The sequence below is a fragment of the Phalacrocorax aristotelis genome, chromosome 10 (genome assembly GCF_949628215.1).
Source record: "Phalacrocorax aristotelis chromosome 10, bGulAri2.1, whole genome shotgun sequence".
Taxonomy (NCBI): Eukaryota; Metazoa; Chordata; class Aves; order Suliformes; family Phalacrocoracidae; genus Phalacrocorax; species Phalacrocorax aristotelis.
In genome coordinates, this window is record NC_134285.1 from 25,255,748 (window position 1) to 25,281,995 (window position 26,248).

The 26,248-nt window shown below is 55.2% G+C and overlaps 2 protein-coding genes across 7 annotated transcripts in view; both read right to left on the minus strand.

The window, feature by feature from the left end:
* Nucleotides 1-565: 565 nt before the first annotated feature.
* RHOT2 (ras homolog family member T2) lies at nt 566-14,203 on the minus strand. Of its 3 annotated transcripts, none has more exons than XM_075105970.1 (19): nt 14,095-14,203; nt 13,576-13,634; nt 12,344-12,425; nt 12,176-12,219; nt 10,822-10,875; nt 10,350-10,402; nt 9,707-9,815; nt 9,154-9,255; nt 8,570-8,668; nt 7,988-8,096; nt 7,632-7,707; nt 6,670-6,754; nt 5,394-5,539; nt 5,207-5,307; nt 5,004-5,134; nt 4,463-4,543; nt 4,134-4,256; nt 3,827-4,029; nt 566-2,454 (listed from the first exon to the last, which is right to left on the minus strand). In XM_075105970.1, the coding sequence occupies exons 1-19, from the start codon at nt 14,129-14,131 to the stop codon at nt 2,337-2,339; spliced, it is 1,812 nt and encodes a 603-aa protein (XP_074962071.1). In that variant the 5' UTR covers nt 14,132-14,203; the 3' UTR covers nt 566-2,336. The 3 variants fall into 3 exon arrangements, with proteins under 3 accessions (XP_074962071.1, XP_074962069.1, XP_074962068.1); XM_075105968.1 differs by having other exon boundaries at nt 3,827-4,026; nt 7,587-7,707; XM_075105967.1 differs by having other exon boundaries at nt 7,587-7,707.
* Nucleotides 14,204-14,276: 73 nt separating this feature from the next.
* WDR90 (WD repeat domain 90) overlaps nt 14,277-26,248 on the minus strand; it is a 30,443-nt gene continuing 18,471 nt past the window's right edge. For 2 of the 4 annotated variants that reach the window (XM_075105958.1, XM_075105959.1), the window contains 15 exons: nt 25,835-25,935; nt 24,796-24,898; nt 24,228-24,349; nt 23,699-23,858; nt 22,085-22,275; nt 21,632-21,800; nt 21,169-21,280; nt 20,432-20,603; nt 19,538-19,660; nt 19,159-19,339; nt 18,541-18,671; nt 17,375-17,518; nt 16,089-16,208; nt 15,485-15,569; nt 14,277-14,719 (listed from right to left, as the gene is read on the minus strand). In XM_075105958.1, coding sequence (XP_074962059.1) covers nt 14,535-14,719; nt 15,485-15,569; nt 16,089-16,208; nt 17,375-17,518; nt 18,541-18,671; nt 19,159-19,339; nt 19,538-19,660; nt 20,432-20,603; nt 21,169-21,280; nt 21,632-21,800; nt 22,085-22,275; nt 23,699-23,858; nt 24,228-24,349; nt 24,796-24,898; nt 25,835-25,935 — 2,099 coding nt within the window. In that variant the 3' untranslated portion in view covers nt 14,277-14,534. Of the gene's footprint in view, nt 14,720-15,484; nt 15,570-16,088; nt 16,209-17,374; nt 17,519-18,540; nt 18,672-19,158; nt 19,340-19,537; nt 19,661-20,431; nt 20,604-21,168; nt 21,281-21,631; nt 21,801-22,084; nt 22,276-23,698; nt 23,859-24,227; nt 24,350-24,795; nt 24,899-25,834; nt 25,936-26,248 lie in introns of those variants that run through there. The other 2 variants (XM_075105957.1, XM_075105960.1) reach the window with 2 other exon arrangements.

Below are 26,248 nucleotides of genomic sequence, written 5' to 3' on the forward strand. Positions count from 1 at the left end.
GGAGAGATGCTAGGAAAAGCCTTTTCCTCAGCTGCGCCTGTGTTCCTGGTGCCCAGTGCCCGCGGCTGAGCCTGCAGAGACAGAAATAGCCGTGGGAGAAGCTGCTGCAGGGAAAAGGGAGAAGGCAAGGGAGGCGGCATGGCCCCGGGAGCTGCAGGCGCTTGCGGGGAAGGTGGCTGCAGGGAAGCAAGGAGCCCCTAACCCCAGTGGGGACAGGCACGCAGAGCCACGACTCCCAGGGGCACAGGAACAGCCAAGTCTCCTGTTTCCCCCTGCCCACGAGCTCCTACCAGTGACATGGGGACCCACCACCTCCCTCCCTGTCTCTCCCCACTTGCTGGCACTTGTTGCAGAGGCATCCACATCCCCAAGCACCAATGAGCCCCAGGCCAGCCCCGAGCCTTGTCCCACAGGACTGGGCTTTAGCTTTTGCCCTAAATCCCTGTAACTGTCCCCAAACTGGCCCAGGCCCTTGGGGTCTCCTCACTTACACCACAGCCCCGGACTTCGTGCAGCCCCAGCAGGGGCAAGGAGTCCTGCTCCCCAGGAGACGCAGGACACAATGTGCAAGCGGAAGGTGTGTAAAAATTTATTTTCATGTAGAGAACAAACCTCCTAAAACGGTATGGCTTTGCCAGACCTGGACCGGTGCCAGGAGCAGGGTCAGACCACCAGACGAGGACCTGGCTAGCAGAGCCAAGTGCGGTGGGCTCGGGCATGGTGAGGGGATAAGGAAGCACCAGGGAGGTGGCCCTCGCAGTGCCATAAACCATGGGCCAGCAGCGAGCATGATGGCAGCTGGTGCCTGACGGGCAGAGCATCCCTGGCATGGACCCCCTGTTCAGCCAGCGCTGGGGACCGGGCACAGGCAGAATGGGGGCACCACCCTATGACTGCCCCAGTAAGAAATGCTGGCTGCCACCCAGTGACTTCTCAACCCCCTCACTGGCTCCAGGACACAATAATAAGTTTAAACAGACAACATACAGAAAAGCAGCTCCAGCTGTACCTTGGTGCTGCCCCACCAGCTGCCTGGAAAGAAACCTACCCTGAGTGTGCTTGAAAAGCCTAAGAGCTAGTGTCACTGAGCCAGGAGCTGACCTGGGCTCCCCCCTGGCAGGATGGGAGCCCAGGGCTGGGTGTGAGCTGAGCCTGGAGGCCAGCACAGGTTGGCCTCGCTCTTTGGGACTCGGAGGCAGGGGCACTGTGGGACTATGGCCCTGGATCTGAGCTGGGCTGAAGTCACGGCAGCTGCCCAGCAGCTAAGGCTGGCTCAGGTGCAGGCAGGGGACAGGGGAGGAAAGAGCTTCCAGTTGTACCAGGAGATGCAACACCCAGAGCCAGCCTCGCACTCTGGGACAGCCTCAGTGCAGCCAGAGCCCCGCGGAGGGGACAGCAGGACAAGGGTTGTATGCCAGTATATGGCATGGCACCAGCTCAGCGATGGCACTGCCAGGGAAGGACTGTGGCCTACCCTCAGGAATGCAGTGGGCACCTTACAACCCTCCCCAGCTTACCAGGGCTCCTGCGAATACTATACTGGTGGCCAGGGCAGGGGTCGGTAGGGATGGGCCATGCAGGGGAGGAGGGGAGATGGGCTGAAAGCCTGGCACGCTGCAGGACCTAGTATTTTTGCACAGAAACAGGAGAGAAAGGGCCTGGGACAAGTCCTGGGTATCACTCCCTCCCCTTGCAGCCCAGGTCTAGGGGCTGTAGCCGCAGCATCTCAGCCAGGGCCAGGAGTGGCCCCAGAACACAGGGGCTTAGGGGGGTTTAAGTGCCTGGCCCTCCATGGCTGCCTTTCCAGTGCTGGCAGAGGGAAACAGGCCCTGGGGATGGAGGTGTGCCTGGGGGGCGAAGCCATGAGCCCATTGGACAGCTCTGCTGCTGCTGGAAGCCCCAGGGGTTCCAGGAGTGTTGCCCCCCAGAATTGAGGGCACCAGCACAGCCCTCTGGGGAAGGCATGTGCCTGGCCCAACACATACTGAAACACTCACGTTAGCTTAAAAACAAACGTTAAAAAAACATTAACAGAATAAAAGATGGGGGTAATCCTCCAGCTGCTGGTGAGGCAGAGCTGCCTGGCCGCTGCTGCCATGGCTGGGCAGGAGCCATGTGGGCGAGGAGGTGGCACAGGCCGGAAGGGTTAGGCTGGCCGGTGCCAGGTGATCTATCCTGCTGGTGCTTGGAAGTCCGGTTTCACTGGTCCTGAAATTGAGGCTGGGGGGAAAGGAATATTTCCCACCAGGGACCACCTTGAGGCAGAGCCCTTCACCAGGGTGTCATTCAGGAGGGAGAGGCTGGTGTCATGGTGGGGACGGGGTAGAGAGCAACTCTCATTTGTTCTTGGCTAGCACACGGTACAGCGTGAACCCTACCAGAGCAGTCACCGTGGCCCCCACAGCCACCCGGAGCCAGAAGGACGCAGCTCCCAGCTCCACAGCGTTCAAGTGGCTGCAAGGAAAGAGAGAAGAGGCCCATGAGCAAGGTACACAGACTGCTGCACAACTGCCAAGCTCCCCAGCAGCCCGGAGTGCTTCCCGCCCAAGCAGGGAGGTTGGGCTGTCCCTCAGGGGATGGACAGTGACCATGGCATGGCTCCAGGCTGGGGGATAGAGCTCAGTTGAAGGCAGAGAGCAGTGAGAGGTTCCCCGGCCACATGAGCCAGAGCACCCGCTGCCCAGCATCATCACCAAGCCAAATGATGGCTCCCCGTCCTGCTGGTGGGACGGATGTGACTTTACCCTCCCATGGTCTGGAAATAGCACACCAACACCTAAATAATTAGTATGAGCAAGGAGGTACGTATGCTCCTTTCTAGGTCAAGCTGCTTTTACAACCCCAAGTGCACCGAGACCCAGAAGCAGATGCAGGTGGAGATGCTGGCACAGCCAGTGGCACTGACCTAAGGGCAGGAAGGGAAGGGGCCCAGTCCTGCCCAAGCGTACATGTTCCCTTCCTGAACACATGCTGTCCTGCATCAACATGCTCCTCTCCGAGGAGGAAAGACATATCCATTATTCATTCTCCACTAAATCAGGGGAGAACAGCCAATCCCTGGACCTCCATTACGCTGTTATTTATTTATACCACATACCCTAAGATATATTAAGAATATTTAAATTTTAATACTGCAGAGGGAAAAAAAAAGTGTCAGCTCTAAAAATAAAGTTGTTTATTGAAAAGAAGCTAGGGGGAAAACCACTCACTAGTAATCACATCCTGTCTTCCAAAGCACCTACATGTTCTCCCTGGTCGGCATTGTGCCGACCCCCAGCTTTCAGCCCTCTCTGCCCCTCAAGCAGTGCGATGCCACACGCAGACACGTTCTCCTTATCAGATGTCCCATTGCTGCCCGTGACCGGCCTGGCTGCCACCCTACCCTTTTACCCATCCCCTTTCACGTGCAGTTCCTTCCCAAAGGAAGGCTGTGTGAACAGAGGTCTCGCTCCACTGACCTCTTTTTCAGTCTGATCCACCTCATGAGGAGAAAATAGCTGCCACCTCCCCTCTGCGGGCCTTGGCAAACTAGGCTGGCTACTCCCCTTCAGCATTTTTTATCTTAGGCTTCAAAAATAAAAACTCCTGTGGCAGGATCTATCTAATAAATCTGCCGGAGAGACACACAAGGCAGAAGACAGCCTCCATCCTCTCCGAGCAGGGGAAGAAGCAGCCCTTTTGTTTTAATTACTTGTATGAGCAGATGACCCAAGAGCTAGAGAGAAACCAAACCAAACGCAATGCAGTGGAGGCAGGGTTCAGATGCAGCCCCCCTCCCCAAGCTCTGCTCCCAGCTGAGAGTGCCCTCCACAGGAAGGATACTAACGGGAAGGTGGCGGCAGTGGCCAGCTTGGTGTAGATGGTGGTGCTGGGTGGGCCCTGGCTGTGGCAGGAGAAGAGGAAAGGTGGCGCGAGGCAGTGCTTGTAGCAGAACTCAGTGGGGGAGAGCCCGGGCTGCTGACTTGTTTCTGGCAGGTCTGTCTTGGAGGCCACGAAGACACATGGGATCTGGCTGTCCATGTAGTGCTGCTACAGAGACAGAGAGAAGTCCCAGTGCAGGGTAAGCGACCAACCCCTGGGAGATGTGGGGCTGCCATGTAAAAGCTGAAGTCCCACAGGGCCCTGCCAGCTACCTTATAAATACTGGCACAGTAGCTGAAGGATCTGGGGTCGCTCAGGTCATAAATGAAGCAGGCGACATCACAGGCTGTGTCCGACGGCTTCACAAACTTCGTGTCGGTGCTGACCTCATACAGCTGGAGCAGGAGGGGAAAGGACATGCGGCATAGCACCATCTCAAAGAGATCTGTGTGCTGTCACCAGCACACAGACTATGCCAGCGTGACCACAGCCACAGCCCAGCCCAGGGGTGCCAGGATGGCACTGCAGCAATATGTGGGGACACAGCCCAGCCCTGCTGTGAGCCAGACACAGCGGCGATTCCCTCCTCTCCCTGACTTACTATAAGATACTTTTCCTGCCCGTTGACCTGCACCGTGTTGATCGCGTAGGAGGATGGCTCTCCTGGGTTCCCCCTCTGGGCCTGCCACCGATGAAAACACCATCTCAGACAGCAGGGAACAAGGGCAGTGCATGAGGAAGGTGGAGCATTTCACGCTGCCCTGAGCCCCGTGGTGTAACAGCCACCCGAAGGCCAGCCGGAGCCTGCCACGAGATGCAGGGCCATTCATAACAAGCAGGAAAAGCCAGCATCACCTCAGGGAGATATGCCTGCCCAGGAGAGGCACAGCCCCTCCAGATCCTTGGGACATGCAGAGGGAGTGGGCCCGCTGCCTTAGGTAAAATTAAGGATGCAAGAGCCACAGCAACTGGCACTGCTGGCACAGAGGAGTGCATGAAGCCCTTTGCTGGGACGCTGGGGCCTGGCCACAGGCAGGGAGGTGCCATCATGCGGCAGACCACTCAACAGCCTTATGGCTCTGCCTCCTGCTCCACCAGGATGCCCTGCCACAGCATGGCTGGAGAGGGGAGCAGCCACTCACCGCGAGGCTCCTGCCGAGGAAGGCCTGCAGGAAGGTGGACTTGCCTGCGCCCCTGGCTCCCAGCACCTTGCAGAGGAAGACGTTTCTCTGGGTCTGGCCTTTCTCCAGGTCAATCCTCTTCTCCCGGGTCACTGGCATGAGAAAGGCTCGGTGAGCAAGAGGAGGGACCTAAGTCATGACAGCAGGAGAGGGCATGGCCGTACCCGTGAGGGCTTGTGTCTGGGAGTCCTGCTCCGAGAGGATGGGGTAGCCCAGGTAGCCCAGGCACTCTAGGCAGTGCCGCACATCCAGATAAGCCATGAGCCTGGAGAGACAGTGCACCGGGAAGCCAGCAAGGTCAGCAAGGGCTAAGCAATGTGACTAAAGGCAGGGGAGAGGAACTGAGCTTACGTCCACTGGCAGAGGAATCCATGCAGGGAAAGCAGGCCTTTATCAGTGGTGCATACCGTGTTGTAGAGCTCGGGGCCCCAGGGCACGCAGGGGAAGACACTGAAAAAGTTCTGCAGCTCTGTGGGGGAGAGGGCTCCATCCTGGTCCTGCCAAAACACAGGGAAGTCAGCAGCTGAGGTAGAACACAGCCCTTGCACACACCAGCAGCTCTCTGCAGCCACCCCAAGCATTGTCAGGGTCCAGAGAGGGTCCCTGGCACACAAGCCACCCTGCTCACTGCTGCAGGATGACACAGGGATACTTTCAATGGCAGAAATCAACTGCAAGCAAGGCTAGAGCTGCGAGTGTGCAGAGAGCCTGTGCCCCAGCGACTCCCATTGCTGCACAAGAGACAGGCCAGCTCTGCTCTGTGATTGCAGCTGGAACCAGTGCCAGCGCTGCTACCAGGGTGAACCTGTCCACACTCATGCCACAGCCCTGAGCTTCTGTGGGGGGCCAGCCACCCTGCAGCCGCCTGCATCGGTCCAGTCTGGCCTTCCACGCTGCAGAGTAACTGATCCAAGGTCTCTGTGCAGCCATGAGGCCACGAGCTAACCACATGCCAAGGCAGCACCTTCAGGCTGGTGTGCCACATGGCCATGCCACAGCGGACCTGCCTGAGCACACAGGGATGCACATTGACTCTGTGCTGCAGTTCCCTGTGGTCACAGATCTGCCATACCCAAGACGCACATTAACATCTGAATAACTAGACTGAGCCGGTGCATGCAGATACAATACATCCCCTTCTCCCACTCTCCAAAGAGGCAGAGTATGGCAAAAATCAGTTGCTTTCTCTCCCTCTCACTGGCCTGGCACCCCCTCCACAGGGCTGGCAGCCGTGCAGATGCTTGTGCTTGGTCCATGGATGCAGGCCAGCAGCTGTGCCCACTTTCCCTGCCACCCTGCATGCTGCAGCCAGTGTGATGTTAACTCAGACCCATCCCCTGAAGGCCCAAACTTTACTGTCTGCCCTTTGATGAAGGGTAGTGACCACAACCCCATGCCCTTGACATGCTGCTGCCACCAGACTATCTACAGCTCGCTGTGACCACCTCCTGCACTCAAATCCTCAGCAAGAAGCTGTGAACGGAGTGTTGTGGCAGAGGAAAGCCCATCACTGGCACTATGTCTGCTCCCAGGAACAGCGGGGTGGACAGGAAAGCAGCTACGCCCAAATGTGCAGGCATAGGAGACAGCATCCCCTCCCCAGGCAGCCCTACTGCGTGCTGCCCACCTTGTCGTGCTTCTCAAAGAGCCGCTGCAGGAACTGGTAGCCTAAGTGGTTGAGCTCTGTGGAACAGCCAGGTGGAAGGCGGAACCTGTCAGAAGAGACATAAATGAGCCTACTCAAGCCCTTAAAAAAGGGCAGTGTGTGAGCGGGTCTTCGGCCAAGCCAGATCTCACCCGGAGCACACAGCTCCCCTCTGCCCCCCTGCTCAAGACCAGTGGTATTCCTTGACACAGCCCCCGTTTTGTGAGGAAGCCCTTGAGGGTGCACAGTGGCATCTCCTCAGCACATCTGCACCGCCCAAGCAGCCAGGGAGATGATGTAGCCCTCACTCTGCCTCATGTCCAGGGCTTCAGTAGGGCACAGCACTATCCTTGGAGGGCTTTCCACCTGCATGGGCCCTGTTGTCTCCCTGCACAGCCTGTCTGAGGAGAGGATGGGGCAGCTCACAAGCCAAACCCTTTCATTACTGCCAGATCACCACCTCCAGAGTGGCAGGGAGCAGAGAAGAGACAGCAGCTGCAGAATCAGCTGGGAGGGCTACGATGACAGCTCGCTGCTCCTGACAGAGCCGTTCTGCCTCAGCTCAGGCAGAGGCAGAATACCCTTCAAAAACCCCTTGCTGATGTCAAGAGAAGTCAGGGACAGGCCTTCATTCCCCAACTCCTTGCCGGCCTACATCAGAGCCAGCAGCACAGTCAGCAATTCCAAGGACCACTGTATTTGTCACCAACCCTGTGTGTCAGCCCCTGCCTACAGGGGGAGGTGAGGACCATGACCTAAGGGTGCGGATTCAGCCTCAGCTGTGGAACGGGGTAGACCCCAGAGTGCAGAAAGGAGCCAGCAAAAGTGCTGGGGAGCCTGAGTTGCACACCCTGGGGATGTCACACCCTGCCCGCCCCACTCCATGGCAGGATACGCACTGTGGGTAGAGATAGTCATCCATCAGCTCCAGCTCGTCATCATACCCGAAGCGGCGAAGGATGGTCCAGGTAGTCTCGTGCCGGCCCCTCTGGATGAAGAGTGTGTTGAGGAAGAGGAAGCCTGCAGGAGAGATCAGGCAGCTCAGAGACAGTGGGGCCAACTGAGCACTCAGCCTCAGGGATCCACTCCTCAGGACCATGCTTTTCCTGGGAAAAGAAGTTGCTTGGACAGAGATCTCTAGTAGCCGCAGAAGGCTCAGGCTTGCTTTCAGAAGAGGGACTAACTAGGCTTGGAAAGCATGCCAGAAGGCTCAGCCCAAGGATTGGGCCACTCACAATGTGCTCAACATGGGTCCCTCCACCCCTTGCTGGGAAGTGACATGCAGCCCTTGTGCTGTTACCGTTCAACGTCAGGCCGTTGTCCTGCACCCCATCTGTGGTGTTCTTCCACACAACCATCTTCACATCCTCCAGCGCCTGGGGAGCCAGTGGGTTTCCAAAACAGGACTTCTATCTCCCAAGAGAAAGAAGGTCATTGTCAGCAAAGCACACAGACAGTACAAGCCTCTGTCTCACTAGCAACTAGCACCCCTCCCCGGCAAGGATACGGTGTTTCTAGGAGAGAAAATCCACCCAACTCAGGGATTACTGCCTTAGACTTTGAATAAACCCCTGTTCTAAAGCATCCCAATAACATATGATTCTTAACATCTCTAGAGCCTCCTGCTCTTCCCACTGCAGAGCAGACTCGAGCCAAGCTTCATGAAGATGGAAGACCTGTGGATCCCCATGTGTTCCGAGGTGCACCCTACGGTGCTTTAGCTGTGCAACAGCAGAAGTACTGAATGCAAACAGGATGGCCATGTCAGGAGAGGGGCAGCCTTCCTGCCTGGTATTGCATGGAAAGGGGACCCCACAAGGGCCTTCCACAAGGGCCTTCCACAAGGTACTGGGGAGTATCTCAGCTCTGCAGCCAGCCCTACCTGGAAGTAGTTGAGTTCATCATCACTAAGGATCTGGTTGTTATCCTGGTCCGAGAGGTTGAAAATCCGTGTCAGGGCTCGTGCACATGCAGGTTTCAGCTGCAAGGGACCAACCATGGTGACAAAACAGGACACCATCTTCAGCCTGGCCCTTCCTCCTGCCTCCTGAAACCCTGTGCGCAGAGTGGTTTCCTTCCTGCACCGGCTGGGAGCATGGTCCAGCTAGGCCAGTACTACATCCACCTTGGAGGTGGGAGTCAGACGCAGGATGGCCCACAGGGAAGGTTTCTGCTGGACTCTTCCCATCATGGCTGCCACATGGTCTGGAGCATGAGGGCTTCTACCACAACATGTCCCCACTCCTTGCAGATCTCTCTGGCCTGCACAAACTCAGCTGGCCACGCTAAGCATGGGAGATGATTGTTTCCCCCTCTGTTGGCTCCCCCACTGGGAACCGCTTTTCCCTTCTGGCTGCCTTGGCCCAAACTTTCCACCCTCCTACCCAGGGGCAAAAGCACAGCACCAGACCAGAGCGCTGTGATGGGAAGGAGACTCCACCAGGGGCTGTGAGCAATGCTTCCTACCTGCTTCTCCTCTGGGTCATAGAGTGGGGCAGTGGGATGCAGCACAGCTTTCTGGGCATAATAGAAGAGCTCGGAGATGTTCTTGAGATTCTTGGCAGAGCACTGGGGATTCAAAGGAAGAGACAGCCCTGTGAGCAGGGACAGGCGACAGGCTGGTAACAAGGGGCAGAAAGAGGATGATATGAGCTCTCTGCACTAGAGAAGTTGTGCATCATAGCACAAAGCAATGTCTGTCCACCATTAGGTAGAAACAAAAGGGAAACCGCCTGCTCATGCCCTGACTTTGCTGTGCCCATTCCACAGCCCCAGAGGCAACAGGGGCTGCACCAACACCAGTTATAGCTAGAGAGCTGGAGTGGGCAGACACTGAAATCTGCTCCCTGTGAGGAAGGCAAAGGTCAGAAAGCCTAAAGCACAGGCCCTCAAACCCCAGATAGGGGTACTTCTGCAAAGAAACATTAGATCTCCTCAAGCACAAAAGCTCCCTGGCTCATGCCAGACAAGCACTCCTACCCCTCAGGGAGGCTTTGCAAGCAGCCCCCAGTTCCCTCACCTCCACGCAGGTCTCAATCTCCGAGAACTGGTTCATGATGGGCAGGATGACATCCATGGAGCTCCCCACCTGCAGGTCAGACTTGTTTCCCACTAAAATAATGGGGATCCTGGGGAAGAAAGACAGTGTCAGGCAGCACGAGTGAGGCCACCCCTCTCTTGGTCTTGGCCCTGCCCCAGCCACGCATGTTCCCAGGCAGCAAGCTGGGGAGCCTCCCCACCCTCCTCCACAAGGACCACAGCAGCTTTCCTGCCTCCCACGGCTGGGAGCATCCATCTGGAGAAACAGACCGCCTCATCCTGCTTACGCTTTCACCCAGCAACAATATGTTTAGGAGCCTTCTGCGTAAGCAATCCACACACAGATTGTGGCTTCTGTGCTCCCATACTCCATTGGCAGCCTCCTCTCCCTGCCTGGCTGTGAAGAGATCAAGAAGGGGAGGAACCTCCTCCTGTGGCCCCCTGCCTCAGCTCAGATTTGTGAGGGAGAAAAGTCCCCATGTCCTTCTGCCACAAGTGGTCTAGCCACAATCCACAAAGCTGGTTTGATCTGAGCAACCTCTGAATGATGCAAAGGTGGTAGGGACCCCACAGTCTCCAGAATCCCCCAATTCTGCACCCATGGCCCACACCACAGACAGTACCTGGAGCCCTTTTCAACTCCCCCATTCACCATGGGGATCCACTTTGTGCGAATCTGAAAGAAGAGCACAGGGAAAGGCCTGTCAACATAGCCTGGGGAGGGGGAGGCAGCTCCCAGCACAGGCACCGTGGCAGTCAGCAGGGCCCTGCAGCCATCTGCTCCCCGGCATTCCCCTGCACCAGCAGGCAGAGCAGACCCAGGGATACTGGATGCCAGCAGGAGGATGCAACAAGCCTATTGCCCCCCAACACATGAGGACAACAGCCAAGGTGGGAGCAAGCCTGGGCTGTGCTCAGCCTGCCTCTGCTTGCAGGGTTCTCAAACCCCAAATCCCCAGAGGGCTGAGGGGCACCAGTACCCACCCACACCAAAAAGCCAGGGCAGCTGGGAAGGACCCAGTGCTGGGAACCCCTTCCCCTCTGGTGCTGCTGCTGGAGCGGGGCTGCTCAGGGCTTTGGCGAGGGACCTGTTACCTTCTCGATTGTGGCCTCCTTGGTGACATCGTACACCACGCAGACCACGTTTGCCTGCAAGAGAGCAGCGGCGGTGAGTGAGGGTTCCTGTGGCGCACCCACTGCAGTGGGGAGGCAGCCTGAGCCCAAGGCACATCCCTGCCATAGTTGCAGGCCAGCCCTGCAGCCAGGCAGCTCCAGCCCCAAGCGCTGCCATCATGCTTGCACTGAAACCCGGCAGTGGCAGTTGAGCGCATGTGTGTACACAAACACACGTACGCACGCCCTTCTGACAGCAACGACTCAGCCGCTATCAGCACGAGCTCTACAATGGGCTGCTCAGGGCAAAGACTGGCTCCTCTGCTTTGGGAGCTGCCATGAGCACATCTACCTCCATGTCTGCCACCCCACTTCCCTGCTCCCACACCTCACTGTCCCCCTGTCAACAGCTCTGCCTGTGCCCCACACTGCGCTGGTGGCTGCTGCCCTCCTCCCCTCCCCAACCCCGTGCAGACAGTGCTGACACCAATGCTTTATTTGAATCGGACAGGAGGGATCACTGGCCCTTTCAGGAGAGAGTTTAGTGCTAATCCCAAGGACACACAAGGATTTAGGCAGGATTTCCTGGAGCCGTTTTAAGCCTCTGTATACTCTTGCTGTCTGAGTGGAGGGAGCAGGACTCCTGTGGCCACTGGCCCACCTCCTTGGCTGTTAGCCACTGAGGTGAAGAGATTAAATAGGTTTGCTCATGTGAGATGCACAGAGGAGAGATGGTTTTATTGCCCGCAATCAAGAGTTCTCTGTGCAGAGCTGAGGCTAATCCCAGGCCAGAGAAGAGCAGCTGGGCCAGCCAGCCAGCCAGCCGGATTATTCCTTCACGGCTGCTCTCAAGGATGTGGGAGCCCTCGTCCCTCCCTCCCCAGCGCTCCCGGGGCCTCCAGCTCCGAGACCAATTCCTCTGTGCCACTGCTTCGTCACGCAGTCACAGGGACCTAATGCAGGGAGCAGGGGGGGTCTTGCCCAAGGTCAGCAACTGCTTCTCCCCTCTTCTGAGTCTGTGAGGAACATCCCAAGGCTAACAGCACATGATCTGCTCAGCAGCCTCCACCTCCTGGTGGGCAGTGAGCTGCCGCCCACCGCTCTCCTTCTGGAGGCTCCCCGGAGAGCTAGGACAAGCCACATAAAACAGCTTACAAGACAGAGGATTAAACACATCTCTAAACAAACTGATAGCATTAATCCACAGATAACCAACAGCCTGTGCAACTCCAGGTGCCTAATGGGGAGAGCAAGCGGCCATGTGTCACTCGCCAGCTGCAGAGCAACGGGTACCCCAGGCTCCTGTCCCACAACACCACCACCCAGCCCTGCTCACCTTAGCAATCTCCTCCTGCAGCTCATCCTCTGTCTGCTCCGACTCTGGACAGGGAAGACAGCTGTCACCAACCAGCCCTGACAGTGGGGACCCCTTCCTGCTCCCCTCAGCTGGGCAGAGAAGGGCAGAAGCAAGGCCAGCAGGAAGCAAGGAGGGACAGGGCCCTACCTGAGTAGTCCACTATGTGTGTGGGGACCTTCTCGGGTGTGACATCAGCCGGGATCGTGATCTCCTCCGCGCGAGGAGGCACCTGCAAAGCCAGCCGACTCCATTCCAGCCAGCTGTGACGAACACAGCTGAGAGGATGGGTGACAAGGGACTTCAGATCCCCACATGGCCGCTGCCCAGCACCCTCCCTGACAGGGTGGGATGAGTTCCAAACCATGCATTGCTTTTGGCCCACCAGGCTGCAGCTGTGGCTTGGCTTGCTACAGTTCAGCCCTTGCACAGCCAGTGTGCCTGCAGTGAAACTTCTGGCTGCCTCCTGACACTGAGCCATCCCTCAAGACACAGCTCCTGACGGTGCTCAGTCCCGCCAGGGAAGCCAGCTTTCAGACAAGTCAGCGTTGCTGTCCCCGCTACAGCTCTGGAGATAAGCCCTCAGCACTCCCCCAGCTCTCCAGCCTGACCTCTTGACAGCTGGGAGAAGCGCTAAGCTGATTGTCCGAGATTTGCTGCAAAAGCATGGGAAGGTGTGTGGTGCTGGTCCTCCCCTGAGCCCCGGGAGCTGACGCTTCCCAGAGCAATCGTCACAGAGAGAACCATCTGCCCATGGGCAGTGGGATAAGGTATCCAATGGCCAGACTGATCCTGTTTCCCCATCCAAACCGCAATGGAACAGCGAGCCACCGAGCCAGAGGCTTCAAGGGGCACACGCAGGCAGGCTGGATGCTGCTCCTTGCAGACAGTCCAGCTAAAAGCACTAAGCCCTTCTCCAGACAGGCACAGAAGGGCAGGGAACACAGCTCACCTGCTTCCAAGTGCTGCCAGAGCAAGGCCAGAGCTGGGGAACAAAGGGTCGTGCCACAGAGGGCATGGCTAGGCCCCATGGCATGCTGTGCTGGTGGATGCAGAGACCCCCAACTGGCCACAGCAGCAGGGAGTAGGGCCCTGGGAGATACCTACACCCTGCCCAGGGCAGACGGGGCCCCAAAGCAGAGATGAGAGAACAAACACCCTATCAACTGCAGTTCTGTGTGGTCATCACAGGTTTAACTACATCCAAACCAGACCTGTGGTGGTCACCCGCCCCCAGGGAGCTGCACCCAGACACCTCCCAGACACCCCCACCTTGGGCCAGTGCTGCTAGGACAGAGCCCAGGACAAGAGCCATCTCACCATTGCGTGGCGGGGCAACCCAGCAAGGGGAGCCGGGGTCCCCCCCCTCACCTCACGCTCACCTCTTCAGGAAACTCCTCGCCCACTAGAGCCATGATCAGGGATGTCTTCCCCACCTGGGCTAGGAAAGAAAGGGAAGACGTTGGCACCAGCCCAGCAGAGCCCGAGCGAGACGCTCAGAGCCAGCGCCCGGCCTTGGTCTGGCCCGCGGGCGAAGGGGAAGTGGGTGCCCTTGTCCTGCGGGAAACCTCTGGGCAGAAGCCGGTAAAGAGGTATGAAGCCCTTCAGTGGTGGGGAGCTCCGGGGCTGCTGGGGCGGAGAGGGTGCGGTAAAAGCTCACGGGAAGGGCCCCGCCCGCAAAACCACGGGAAACGGGAGCCCCCGGGGCTGGCAACGACCCAGGAAACTGAGGCAGGGAGCCCAGGGCCGTCGCGGACGGGGGAACATCTCCCGCCCCGTCGCCACAGTCCCACACCCCGCCCGGGGGCGGGGGCCACGGGCGAGCCCGGCCGCCCCCGCCGGCGGGGCCCCCCCGGCGCCCCACGGGCCCGCCCCCGGCGTACCCCCGCCACCCGCCTTACCCTCCCCCAGCAGGAGGATGCGGACGTCCCGCTTCATGGCGGCGCCGCGGCCGCCGCTCCCGGGGCCGTTCCCGGGGCCGCCGCTTCCGGCCACACCAGCGAGCGGCGTCGCAGAGCGGCGCGGGCAGAGCGGCGCCCCCTGGCGGGCGAGGGCGGCACGCACCACTCTTAAGACGTCCCCATTTCAGCTTTCGATGTTTTATTAATAACAACAAAAAACGAACGGAAAAAAACCCACAGCAAACGGCAAAACCGCAACCGCTCGGGCCTGGCCTGCGGGCGCGCCGGCCCAGCGACCCGGGGGCAGGTTGTGGCTGGGGCCTGGTTGAGGCCTAAGCCGGGGCCCTGCCCAGGGAGCCGGAGCCGGGGCCGGGCCCAGGGGACGCGGCCGGCCTTCCTCCCCCGCTGGAGAAGCACCACTGGCCCAGGGCGCTGCCGGCTCAGCTGCCTGTGAGCTCCCAGACGAGGACGGCGCTGTGGGAGGCCGTGAGGAGGCGGTGGCCGGAAGGGGCAAAGCGGCAGAGATGGACAACGTCGTCGTGGCCAGCGTAGTCCTGGGCGTCTCTGGCAGGGCAGCACAGCAGCCGCAGGAGCCGCTCTGCAGGGAAAGGAGGGGGGCTTGTCCCTGCCGGGAGCATGGTTCACCCCCACCGTCGATAAGCTGGGTGATAGGGTACAGCTTCTTGCCAAAGCAAATGGGCAACCGACAACGGGTTGTGGGGAGAGAGCGTGACACGGCAGCTCCATGCTGCATGTCAGACCACACACTGCGGTAAGGAATGCAGCAGCATGTGTTAGTGCAACTCTGCTGTCTTACATCCCCCCCAAAGTGCCCAGCCCCAGGCTCAGCAGTTGCCCCACAGCGCTGAGGCAGGTATGGAGTTCACCCCGCTCTCAGGGGCCGCTGACAGAGCGGGGAGATACAAATGACTATAGGAGCAAGGTGCCCCTGACCAGAGAAGGGTGGCGATTGTTCCCATGCTGGGGGAAGGTCCCATCTGCTTCCTGGGCTGTAGCTCACACAGCCACAGAGCTATTCACTTGTAAGCAGAGATGAAGGCAGCCTGTAACCCCAAGGAGTCATTCAAGTGATGAGTCCTGCTCACTGACAAACAGGACTGGGCTCATACATCTTGTTTCTAAATCTATGTGTTCCTCAGTGCTTTCTCCTTGCCCGATGCATACCCTGCCCAGAGCAGAGCAGCTACCCCCAGTCCCAGGACCCACAGCTCCCAGGGTCTGAGGACATGGGGTGGTGTGTGTGTGCACGTCTCTCTTGTTTAAAGGAAAAAAGGACATTGGTTCCCCTCAATCACAGGAAGAACAGGAGATCCCTACCCACAGAAGGTAAGATGAGGCAGCAGAGCCCACGCCACCCTCTGGTACTCACCACCAAAGCCAACAGCAATGAAGTGTGCTGCAGGAGACAGGCTGAGCGATGTGGCGAAGTACGGCAAAGAGATCTTCTCAACTACCTGCACTCCAGCAAGAGAAACACACCAACATCTCAGAAATGAGTGGGCAGGAGACCAGAGCTGCTGCAGTGACAGTCATTAAGAGGGTAAAGGGCTCCTCTCAGAGGGGAGGTTGACAGATGTACAGCACCTCTCAGAGCTCGGAAACCTGCCAAAGGGATCGACTTTCCAGAGGAGACTCAACAATTTGGAGACTATTAGTGCTCCTGAAAGCAAATGCCTTCCCCTCCTGACAGACCAAAAGGCAGCAGGGCAGCAGCGGGGACTGGCAGCCTGCTCAGACACAGCCCGAGGCAGGGGTAGGTCCCTGCTACTCACTGGTTACCTGGGCTGGACCCAAGAGTTTCTGAGATGAAAAGCTGTTGCCCTGAGCAGCTGCTTGCCTGATCCCACCCCACCCCACAGACTTGCCTTTACGCACAGGGCAGCACTGCTTCCCCCCACCACACCTTGTTTGACGCGGCCACGGCCCTGCAGTGGCGGAGGAGTGCCTGTGCCACCCTGGCAGGACACGAGTACCTGTTTCTTGCACAGACTGTAAAACAAGGCTTCCTTCTGCATCCCAAAGCCCACGTAGACCAGAGTACCGGGTTCCCAAGGGCAGAAGGCAGCCAGGCTGGGCGGGAGGCTGCTGAGACCCTGGTGCGGAAAACCAAAGGGAATAAATTTGAGGGTAGCTTCTCCAGCCTGACCCAACACAGTGGGGGACAAAAGGGGAGCAGAGAAGGATGCCAGCCCTTGGGTTGCAGGTGTCCAAGCAGCAGGAAATGAGTATGATGGGGGCTTTTTCTCCCCTCTTGCATTGCCACCTCAGATGTGGTCATGGCAAAGCAAGGAGCAACTGCACACTGCCATGGAAACCTGAAGCAAATTGTTTACTGTCACAGGAGAGGGATGCATGAGGGTCCAATAGGTTGAATTTCCACTGAGGCATTATTCCTACGTGGGCTTGAAGGTGGGATTGGGTTATGGATTAGTTCAACACAAGAAAATAGGGCCCAGAAGACAACTCTTTAATACTTTCCCAGTTCACTGTGGGGATACCTGTAGCGAGTTTCCTTCACGGACAGCAAATCTGTCATTTTGGAAACAAACAGAAGAAATGTTGGCAGAACCCAAATGCTGTGTGGGCCTGAATGGCGCTTGGTGCTGAGGGCGGCAGGCTGAGGCACCACTGCTCGCCCCCCCCCCCCCCCCCCACAAGGACCCAGCTCCCTTCTGCATGCCAATGTCACATGTACTGGGGACAGTCTCCACGTCCTCTCCAATACAAACCCTCCTCCCCATTCTAGCAGGTGTCCTGCTGCCCAAATCCCACACCTGGGTGGGAGCCCAAGTGTTCTGCAAAGCATCACAGACACACAGGGCTAGAGTACTTGGCTCTATGAACCCATCGCTGGGCTCCTGCCTCTGAATATTCATGCTCTTTGGGAGTGTCAGGTTAGCAGCATGCTCACAATTAGGTCTCTCTTCTGTGTGCTGTGCTCACGGCTGCCTGTGCTGTTTTGTGTAGCACAGGGGTGTTTTGTGTAGCACATCTTTGCAGATGCAGTTTTTGACTCCTCACTTACAAAGTTGGTGCTTCCTGGCAGTTAGGCACTGCTATAATTCCTGCTGCCTTTCAACATGCAAGAACGTGCATTAACAAGATATTCTATGAGCAGCAGAACTAATGAAGATGACTTTCCTAAACACACACTCTTTGGCCCTGTCCCGCTCAGAGCCTTGAGGCATCCCTCCTCCAGCTCAGTGAGTGCTGTGACCCGTGTCACATGCAGGCAGAAGCTGGCAGGCGCTATGCTCACCTCGGGGCCAGCAGGAGCAGGGAAGCTGAGCCAGTCAAGGAGCTCACACTTATCCTTCAGCCAGTCGGAGGCCCAGACGCTGACCCGCCGGTCCAAGCTGGTGGCCAGCCAGAGCTCACTTCCTTCCACCCCAAAGTCACAGTACTACGGAAGATAAATGCAACACTGTGACTCTGGCAGTACAGAAGCTTTAAAGAAAGCTGCCACTGGAACGAGTGTGGGGCAGAGGCTTGTGGGAACACAGGCCTAATGCCTTAGGGCATTAACACCAGGATTAACCTTCATTTGGGCAGTGCTTAAAGTAACTTATCTCAATAAAATAGGACAAGAAAGCCATGGTACCAGAATCAGCGGCACGCTCTGGACTGAAAGCCCCAGCAGAAGGGTCTGCTGGTGGAGGGGTGAGCACCTGGTCTGAACAGCACAGATCTCTTCCCTGGAATGCCCTCCGGATCGGCACATCTCGTAGGGGAGAGTTTGCAGGTGCTCTGTGTCCCCTTAACAACATCCTTCACTGAATACTGAGGAGGATCCCCTAAGTCTAGAATTACCAGGGAACACAGCCTTGCAGCGTGAATGACTTTAAAGTCTGAGAAATTAAGGCAAAATTATTCTCATTTCTGCTGCACAAAGGAAAAAGACTCTCAGTGAAGGGAAGAACAAAAGAGATGCTAAAACCATCACACTGCCACACAACCAAGTCCCTCCTAGCTCCACAGAGGAGCAGTACAAAGAGCCAGCTACACACAGGAGGCCAGGCTGCCAAGGAGCAACACAGGGAAAGCACACTCGCTCCTTCCTTGGGGCGCAGGGGCTGAATGCTCACAGCCTGGGCTGCTCTCAAGGGGCGCTGCTCTCCAAGAGCCTGCAGCATGGGCACATACCACATCTGTGTGCAGGGTGTCGAAATAGCCACAAAACATGCCCCCGCCTGCCAGCACAGCCTTACTTGGGATCGCACCTGCAATGCCTGCGGCTTTACCCCGCTGCTAGGAAAACTGAACAGAAGTTACTGGAGGGGATGAGGGACTGAAAAGGAAAGGCAGGGTACAACAAAGCAAGCTCACTGACTGACCCAGCCACACTGCTGCTGCTTCCCATAGCTGTGCAGTGACAGATGGGGAACTCGCTCCTGCACAGCACCAGGGCAGAGGGTGACGTCTCACCTGCTTCCTGGTGCACTGGAGAACAGTGATGGGGGAGCCTTTGTGGTCAGCGAGGATGCGGATAGTCATTCCGGTGTGAGGGCTGCTGACAGCCACAAGCCCATCCTTGTCCCCCGATAAGATCATTTCTCCTGTGGGCAGAGGAGAGAAAAAGACACTTCTCGTAGAAGAAAAATCCTATAGGAGAAAGGCCCAAGACTGTGGGAAACCGCTGTCCCAAAATACTGTGAAAGGCTGGGAACATCTGAGTGAAGGACTGGGTAAGATGAGATGTCTCAGAGACACCCACTAAAACATCACACTGAAGAAGAGCCGCTGCAGATTTTAAGCGGGAAGACACAAAGGAATGCTTCTTGTACCCAAACCCCTTTGTATACCATTGCTAATATACCTCCTGTTTCCTATTTATCATATGTTCAGCTGGCAGAGCTACCAAAGCTTATTGATATAAGTTATAAATAATATTATTCTTATTTAATAAGTTCTGTGGTAATCTGGCCCCAGGTTTTTGGGCAGGTCACCAGCACGCAGAGCAGCTGGAGGTCAGGGTAACCCAGGCACAACGAACCCACACTTCCCAGAGCAGCGTCTCCCCACTGTTGTAACAGGAAGCCTCACCGTCTGTGGAGTAGGAGATTGCTGTCAGTGCAACGGCATGGGGGTGCATTTTCAGCTCCATCTCTGTCCTGGAAATGCTGAACACACGGATGGTGCCATCGCTGTACCCTGCTGCTACATGCTGGCTCTCAGCTCCCCATGCAATGACAGGACAAGGCTTCCAGGCCATGCACTGGCAGCTCTACAAAGGAACCAGGGCAGAGACCCAATGACACAGTGAAGAGAGCAGGACTGTGCAATCAAGTGCATTAAAAGCTCCACCTGCAAGTATTTCTCCAGTTTTAATCTACCCTGCAAGGACGCAGCAGTCTGTGCAATCCCAAGCAGTGGACTGTGCCCTCTACCAAGAGGAAGAGATTGATGTACCACAAACGATTACCTGGTTGAGCACCTGGAACTGTACCACCAGCTCCATGCTGCCCAGAGTCCAAATCCTCACGCTGCCATCTTCCCCGCACGTTGCACAGTGAGTCTCATCAGGACTGAAGCACACTTCAGTCACCTGCAGCGAGAACAGAGGTGGGGAACAGGGGCCATACAAATGCCACAGCCTAGACAACATCAGGTCCTCTGCCCCTCTCATCCCCCAGGACCCCTCTCATGGGAGACACCAGACAAGACCCAGATGTAAAGGAAGGTGGGGTGGTTTTGTGCTTAAATCTTGGGCTGATAACTAGGCTTGTAATGGAAACCAGCATACCTAACCCCAAAGGTAGGACCAGGCGCTATGCAACATAGGTGTAAGTAAAATACCTTTTCTTCTATCATTTGAAATCTTCTGTCTGTAGTATAACGATACCCCAAAGCAACAGCAAAATTCAAAACAGTCATTCTTCACCTGAGTGTTTTTGGTTTTGGTTGTTTTTTTAATGTTTCAGGCAAAGAAAACAGTATCCAATATGGTAGTCCAGCTAGCACACAGAAGGCAGGCAGGAGTAACAGCACTCAGGAATGAAGACTTAGTGATTGCAAACCACATTTTTCCACTCCAGCAGAAAGGCCCACAGCTGCTCTAAGGCTGAGGCTGAGGCTGTTAAACACCTAAGGGTAGAGCGGATGAACTCAGACATCTTGATGTACACTGAGGGTGCACCTCTCTTCCAGACTCCTCCATGTTGTCCCACCAGCACTAGCGAGCCCTGCAGCTCCCTGACCTCTCCCATGGCCAGACCAGGGAACACTGCAGAGCCCACATGCCCTTCTCGGGGCACAGACAGCACACGCAGCACACACTGTTCTGTGGGACAAACCACCCCTGCCCAGCACCTCTAACCTTGTTCTTGTGGCCGCTGATTAGTCGGATACTTGTGCTCTCTGTCCAGTTAATGTACCACAGGGTTCCTGCCGTGGTGCCCACAATTCCCATGTCTAGAGAGTCATCAAAGGCTGCACTGACTATCGTCCCATCAAGGGTGATCTCATGTTCTAGCAGCACTGAGCTAGACCTGGAGGAAAGGATGTGAGAAGGACTGGCTCAACTGTTGGAACAGCCACTCCGCTTCCTTTAAAAGCAGTGAGACCAGTCACATGTTTGCAGCTAAATGCTTCAGTTGGGAGATCCTGTACATTGAACAGTGACTGCCATTGCATTTGATCTGCAACCATCTTTCACAGGAAAGAAAGAAAATAAGGGATGCAATAGTGCAAGAGAAGAAACAAGAGGCAACGTATTTTCACTAATTCTATTAAAGGAGTTCCTACAAATCACCGACACAAACTTCAGGCATGACAAACTCCACCCATTTCCAGTATTAAGAGGATTCAGGTACCCGTGGTAAAAATTCAGTAAAAAGATCCAGATAGAAAGAATCAGCAGTCACAGGATCAAGAGGAAAAGCTAAGGATGAAGAGCATCAGAAGTAGCATGGTTGCAGGCAGAGCCGATGTCTGTCTGTGAAAACCCACCTTTCAGACAGCTCCTGAGAGCTGCCAGAGGAGGGGAAGAGTATCTCAAGAGCATGGTGAGACGGATGCGAGAACAGCAGGGATGCTGGACCCACAATCACCTACCTGGCATCAGGACCTTTCAGCTTCAGCTCCGGCACGGTGGCCACTGCCCACAGGCGGATGCGTTTCGTGTTACTGCCACTCATCAGCCTGTTGTGCCGGCACACCAGCACACCTAAGAGGCCACAGGGGAATGAAGGGCACCCATGAATATCCACCACTTTTGGCTGTCACCCAAGGTGTGCTCCTGACAGCCAGTCTGCTGATTCATTTGGGCAGGGCCCCAGGGGTCTTTAACAGCCCAACATCCAGTGTTTTTACAGACTAGAGGTGAACCCCTCAGGACCCCGAGGAAACCCAGGTCACAGATCCCTTACCACCCCATGCATCTTTTATCCAACTCAGCATATTGGTTTTCCGAGCATAGCTAAAATCAGAACCCTGCAAGCTCATTGCTCTTCTTTCCTAACAAGCTCCCATGGAATTTGTTACAGCCCTGGCAGATGCCTGGGGCATCTGCACCCACCGATCTCGCCCTCATCAGCCTCCCATGTCATGAAGCAGTGATTAGTCTCGGTGTCCCACACACAGATCTGGCCTGAATTGGTCCCACTATAAAGAATAGTGTCGGCACCATAACAAAGAGAGGTCAGCTCCACCAGCCCTAACAGATCCGGGGCAGGGGCCCGATGAACCTGGGAGAGCACATAAAACAGAAACATCAAAGAATATGGTGCTTACCTACATAGGGGAAAAAAAATACCAAACACAAAAACCTCCTCCCTCCTCTCAATTCATACAGTTAATGCCTCAAATACAACTGAAAACCACTCACAGCCAGCCAACACCATCTCACTAAGAGAAATCGTCAGCTCTCAGAGTCTTGCGGGGAGAGAGCCTCCATCGCACTCATCAGGGGCTTGGAAAATAAGTCAGGGGTGCTGAACAGAAATTTTAAAAGAAGATAAAACAGGTTTACCTTGAGGTTGACATCAGCTCCCTGTTGCTCCAACAGCCAAAACATCACAGCTCCCTTCCCCACGCAGGCCAGTTCTCTGTAAGAAAAAGGACTAAAAGCCACGTCATGGACCGGCTCTGAGATACAAGTCGACGACACAAGTTCGTAAGTGCAGGTGTTCCACAGAGCAACGGTTTGATCACTGTAGTCCCCTAGGTAGAACAGGAAAGACAGTAGAAGGAAGGTCAGCAGCCTCAGAGTTTCTTTACATGCTTGCAAGCATACATGCTGCACACACCCATCAACCGTGTCACTTCTTTGTCCAGTTGTTCAGAGACAACTGCTGCAAACACCATCCCAGACATGGACATGGCTCCTTCCACACTGCTGCTCGACATGATGGGTCCTCATCCGAGTTAAGGACAGATATAACTGGCCTGACACTTCATGCTAGAGGTTGCAGTGAATCTGGCCCTGCAGCAGGGTCTGCAGCCAGCATTGAACTGGCCATTGGCTGGCACAGTAGGGATTTCAGCAGGCAGAGCAGGTTTTCTGCTGTTTCTACATCCTTAGGAGCTACTGCCACCTCAACATATGCCCCACACAAGCCCTCCAGTGATACTGTGTGCTCAGGGCTAACAACAGTCTTGAAATAAGGAAGGGTTGCCACCATTGCTGAGGTCAAAGCTGAGGTGGGAGCTGAGCCTAATGGAAGCCATGGTATCTGGGTGGCAGCAGAAGGCACTAGCCTTCGTGAAAGCAGACATCACTGGCTCCCAGACAGCTCTGGAGGACAGTGCTCTCCTGCTGCCTTTCCCAGGCTCCATAATCTCAGAGGAGACTTTCAGCTTTTCTTTTCTCTGCAGCCCAGACTGGAGCTGGAGGAGGAGGGCTCCTCTCCCATGCTGCTCTGTGGAGAGCACACAGCTCTCTTCCTCTCCAGCAGAGCTTGCTTTTTTCCCAAGGGCAGACTCACCAGCCCAGAGAGTGTATTGCCTGCTCCACAGGTCCTCTTTCGTGCAAAACAAGAACTTACTAATTGCGTATTTGTCCTTTAAATGTCCCCTGCCACAACAAAACAGACAGCTTGAGTATCCATCTTGTGCTGGCATCGAGGCGCACAGTTTGTAGCCTGGCTACACCCATGCAATTCCACCTAAACAGCAATAAGAAGTCCAGAAGGCGGCTTTTCCGTTTGGATACTATTTATAGTAACTGCAAACTATTTACACAAGCTTAACAAGCACTAGTGAGCCAGGAGAACACTGTAACTTCAAGAAAAACTGAGCTAGCTGAGGCAATAAGACAGAACTGTAGGGGAGCTGTAGGTAGCCCAGCATTCATGCCCATGGCTGAGATGCACAGGGTGCGTGCTTCCCCTCGAAACACTGCCTACAGTGCCCTGGAAGCATGCTGAGCTGCGAAGAGAACTTCTGCCGGTGGTCACTCCCCAGAGGACACAAGATCACTTACAGTTTTACATGCTGCATTATCCATTGTCCCGAGGCTACCAAGAACAACTTCATACCCGCGAGCCTGGTACACATCTTGCAGGTATTATACATCTTTCTCCCATGAGCTGTCTACTCTAGAGTGTACTCCTGCACCCACACCTGGTGTTACAGGAATACTCACCTAGGGTAACAAGAAACCTGTCATCCTGGGAAAATGCCATGGCTTGTACTTGCGTCTCGTGATGGAAGAGACTTGCTGTGCAAACCCCATGCTGGACGTTCCAGATGCAGATCTGGCAACGGGAGTCTTCATTCCTCTTTCCTGAGGCAGAGGCAAGAACCTAACAGAACAATACGTTGTCACTGAGACCTTGGTAAGTAGTTAGAGAACAATTCATTAGTTAGTCTTAGCAACTGTTAGTCTCAAATTAAGAATTTGTGGTTGGCAAATTAAAAACTTTGTGAGAACAACCATCAGCTGATGGCCGAGGGAATGGTAGCATCATCCAGAGGAAGGGAGCAGCCTTTACTGTCACACTGAGCCAGCACAATGGATAGCTAGGCTCCAAAAACGTTTATTTCCGTAAGCCCAGGTCTCCATGCCGCAGGCAGACGAAGGAACAGATAAATGGGATTTTACTCTGTGACATTCCTTTAGCCCAAAGTGACACAGACAAAACCCAGCCCGGGGCAGCAGAAGCCTCTCCCACCTGGGCATCATGGCTGACGGCAAGCGTAGAGATCTCCTCTGCATGGCCAAGCCAGTGATTTTGTGATCCCAAATGCAGGTCTTCAACCACGATGATGCAGCCACAGGTGTAGGCGAAGAAGCCTAGCAAAGGAGGAGGAGATGGGATGTTTCCATGTAAAGGCTTCACATACAGCACCCACTACAAACTACATTGCAATTCAGGAAAATTCTTTTTTTTGGTAATACATAAAAGCTGACTTTTCTACACAACATGTCAGCATCCTTCCCATCAGGTTGAGAGTCGAGTAAGGTCTTGCTTCCCCTAACCTGAGTAAAGCAAAACTGTTGGACAGCCTGGAGAAAGCAAGATGGCCTTTGTGAGAGCTTTCCCTTCTGCTCTATCCACTCAGCAACTGAAACCTGAGTCTGCCCGTATCAGCTAATGTTTGCCAATAGCACAGAAGGGTTACTGGATTTTACCAACACAAAGAACCCCTGTGTTAAAGCAAAGATCCCAACCCGACAGCTAGATCACAGCTTGGCTCAGTACACACATCTCCTGCCCCTCCAGAGCCTTCCTCGTGTACCTGTGTCCGGGTTCCACACCATATTCCCTCTGCCATTCCCATTGTAGCCGATCACTGCTTTCAGCTTCAAGACCTCACTGCCAGCTGGAGGAGATAAGAAACTCTGCAAGAAAAATAGACACTGGCTTAAAACAAGCTCTTAGAAGGATGGCCGAGTCAGGTACATTTGACACGCACGTGAGAAAAAGCATGCGTACAAGGACACAGACGTCCTCACACTCCCTACATGCAAATTCATGTCAATACTCACACAATTCAAGTTCAGCACATTAACAGATGAATACCAGAGTGCACACTTACACATCGAAAAGAGAAACTGCACCAGCAAAACCAGGCACAGATGATTTTAGATGGGGCACAAAACAGGCTGGTAGCAACTGACCAGACAATGAACAGCTGCTAATCCTGCCAGAAAAGAGTTCAATAGGTTTTGCTGACGTGGGGTTGTAGGTGTTTCAACAGGAAGCCAGTGGGAGAAAAAAAAAATGCTACCAGGTTGAGGGACAGAGGAGAGAATTGGGGTGCAAGGTGAGTGTAGCTTTTTTCCCAGCACAGCTTAGCAAAGCTTAGGAAAAGGTTATGTTTCTGTTTTATTATTGCTCTGTTTGTTAACAGAGCGAGAGCTGTGCCTTGACTATCTTCACTACACTGGATGGCTTGCCTTTCCCAGCCTGCTCTGCCAACACATCTGCTTGCAAATATGGGTACATGATGAATCACTCCATTGCTCGCTCGTCTTTCACTTTCAATAGCACATGCCATTTCCATTTCTTTTGAATAAAAATGTATGCAGATTTGCTGAACAGAAAAAGAGTTGATCAAAACTCACTTTTTACTAGTCTGGAAAGAGCTGCACATAGAGGAGTAAGGGGAACTAACATTAGGAGTTTTTAATTGAACATCAGGCCCAGGGGTATATTTCACAAATTGCTTTCCAAACAGAGAACAAAATGGAAACAATCTGGAAAATCCACCTATCCCAGCCCCAAAATGCCTGTTCACCACCTGCCCAGGCAACCAGCCAGAGCACAACTCTCACCTGGGGGAGCACCGATGCCTTGAAGCGAGGAGTGAAATGTCGGTAGGAATCAGGGCGGATGGAGCACTGGGACTTGGGACTTTTGGTCTCCTTCCTGGATTCTGCCACACAAAGAAGAAAACAGTACCTATGGGATGCTGCTCCTGGGAATGGTTCGGGAGCAGAAGCCAGGCTGTGGCTTGCTGTCCGTTCAGGCGCTGTGTATGTGCATGCAAAAATGTACAAGGCAAAAATCAGACTGCAGCGTCACACGCACTCCTACATGAGTAGCCATAGGAAAAGCACCGGCTTTCCAGGAGCAGAGGAGGAACATCTGCCTCCCCCTGTCATCCCACTCAGTTGTACCACGCTGCAAACAGCCCAAGGGCATCCACGCTGTGTGTCCTGGGCATCGCTGCAAGAACATAAGCCACA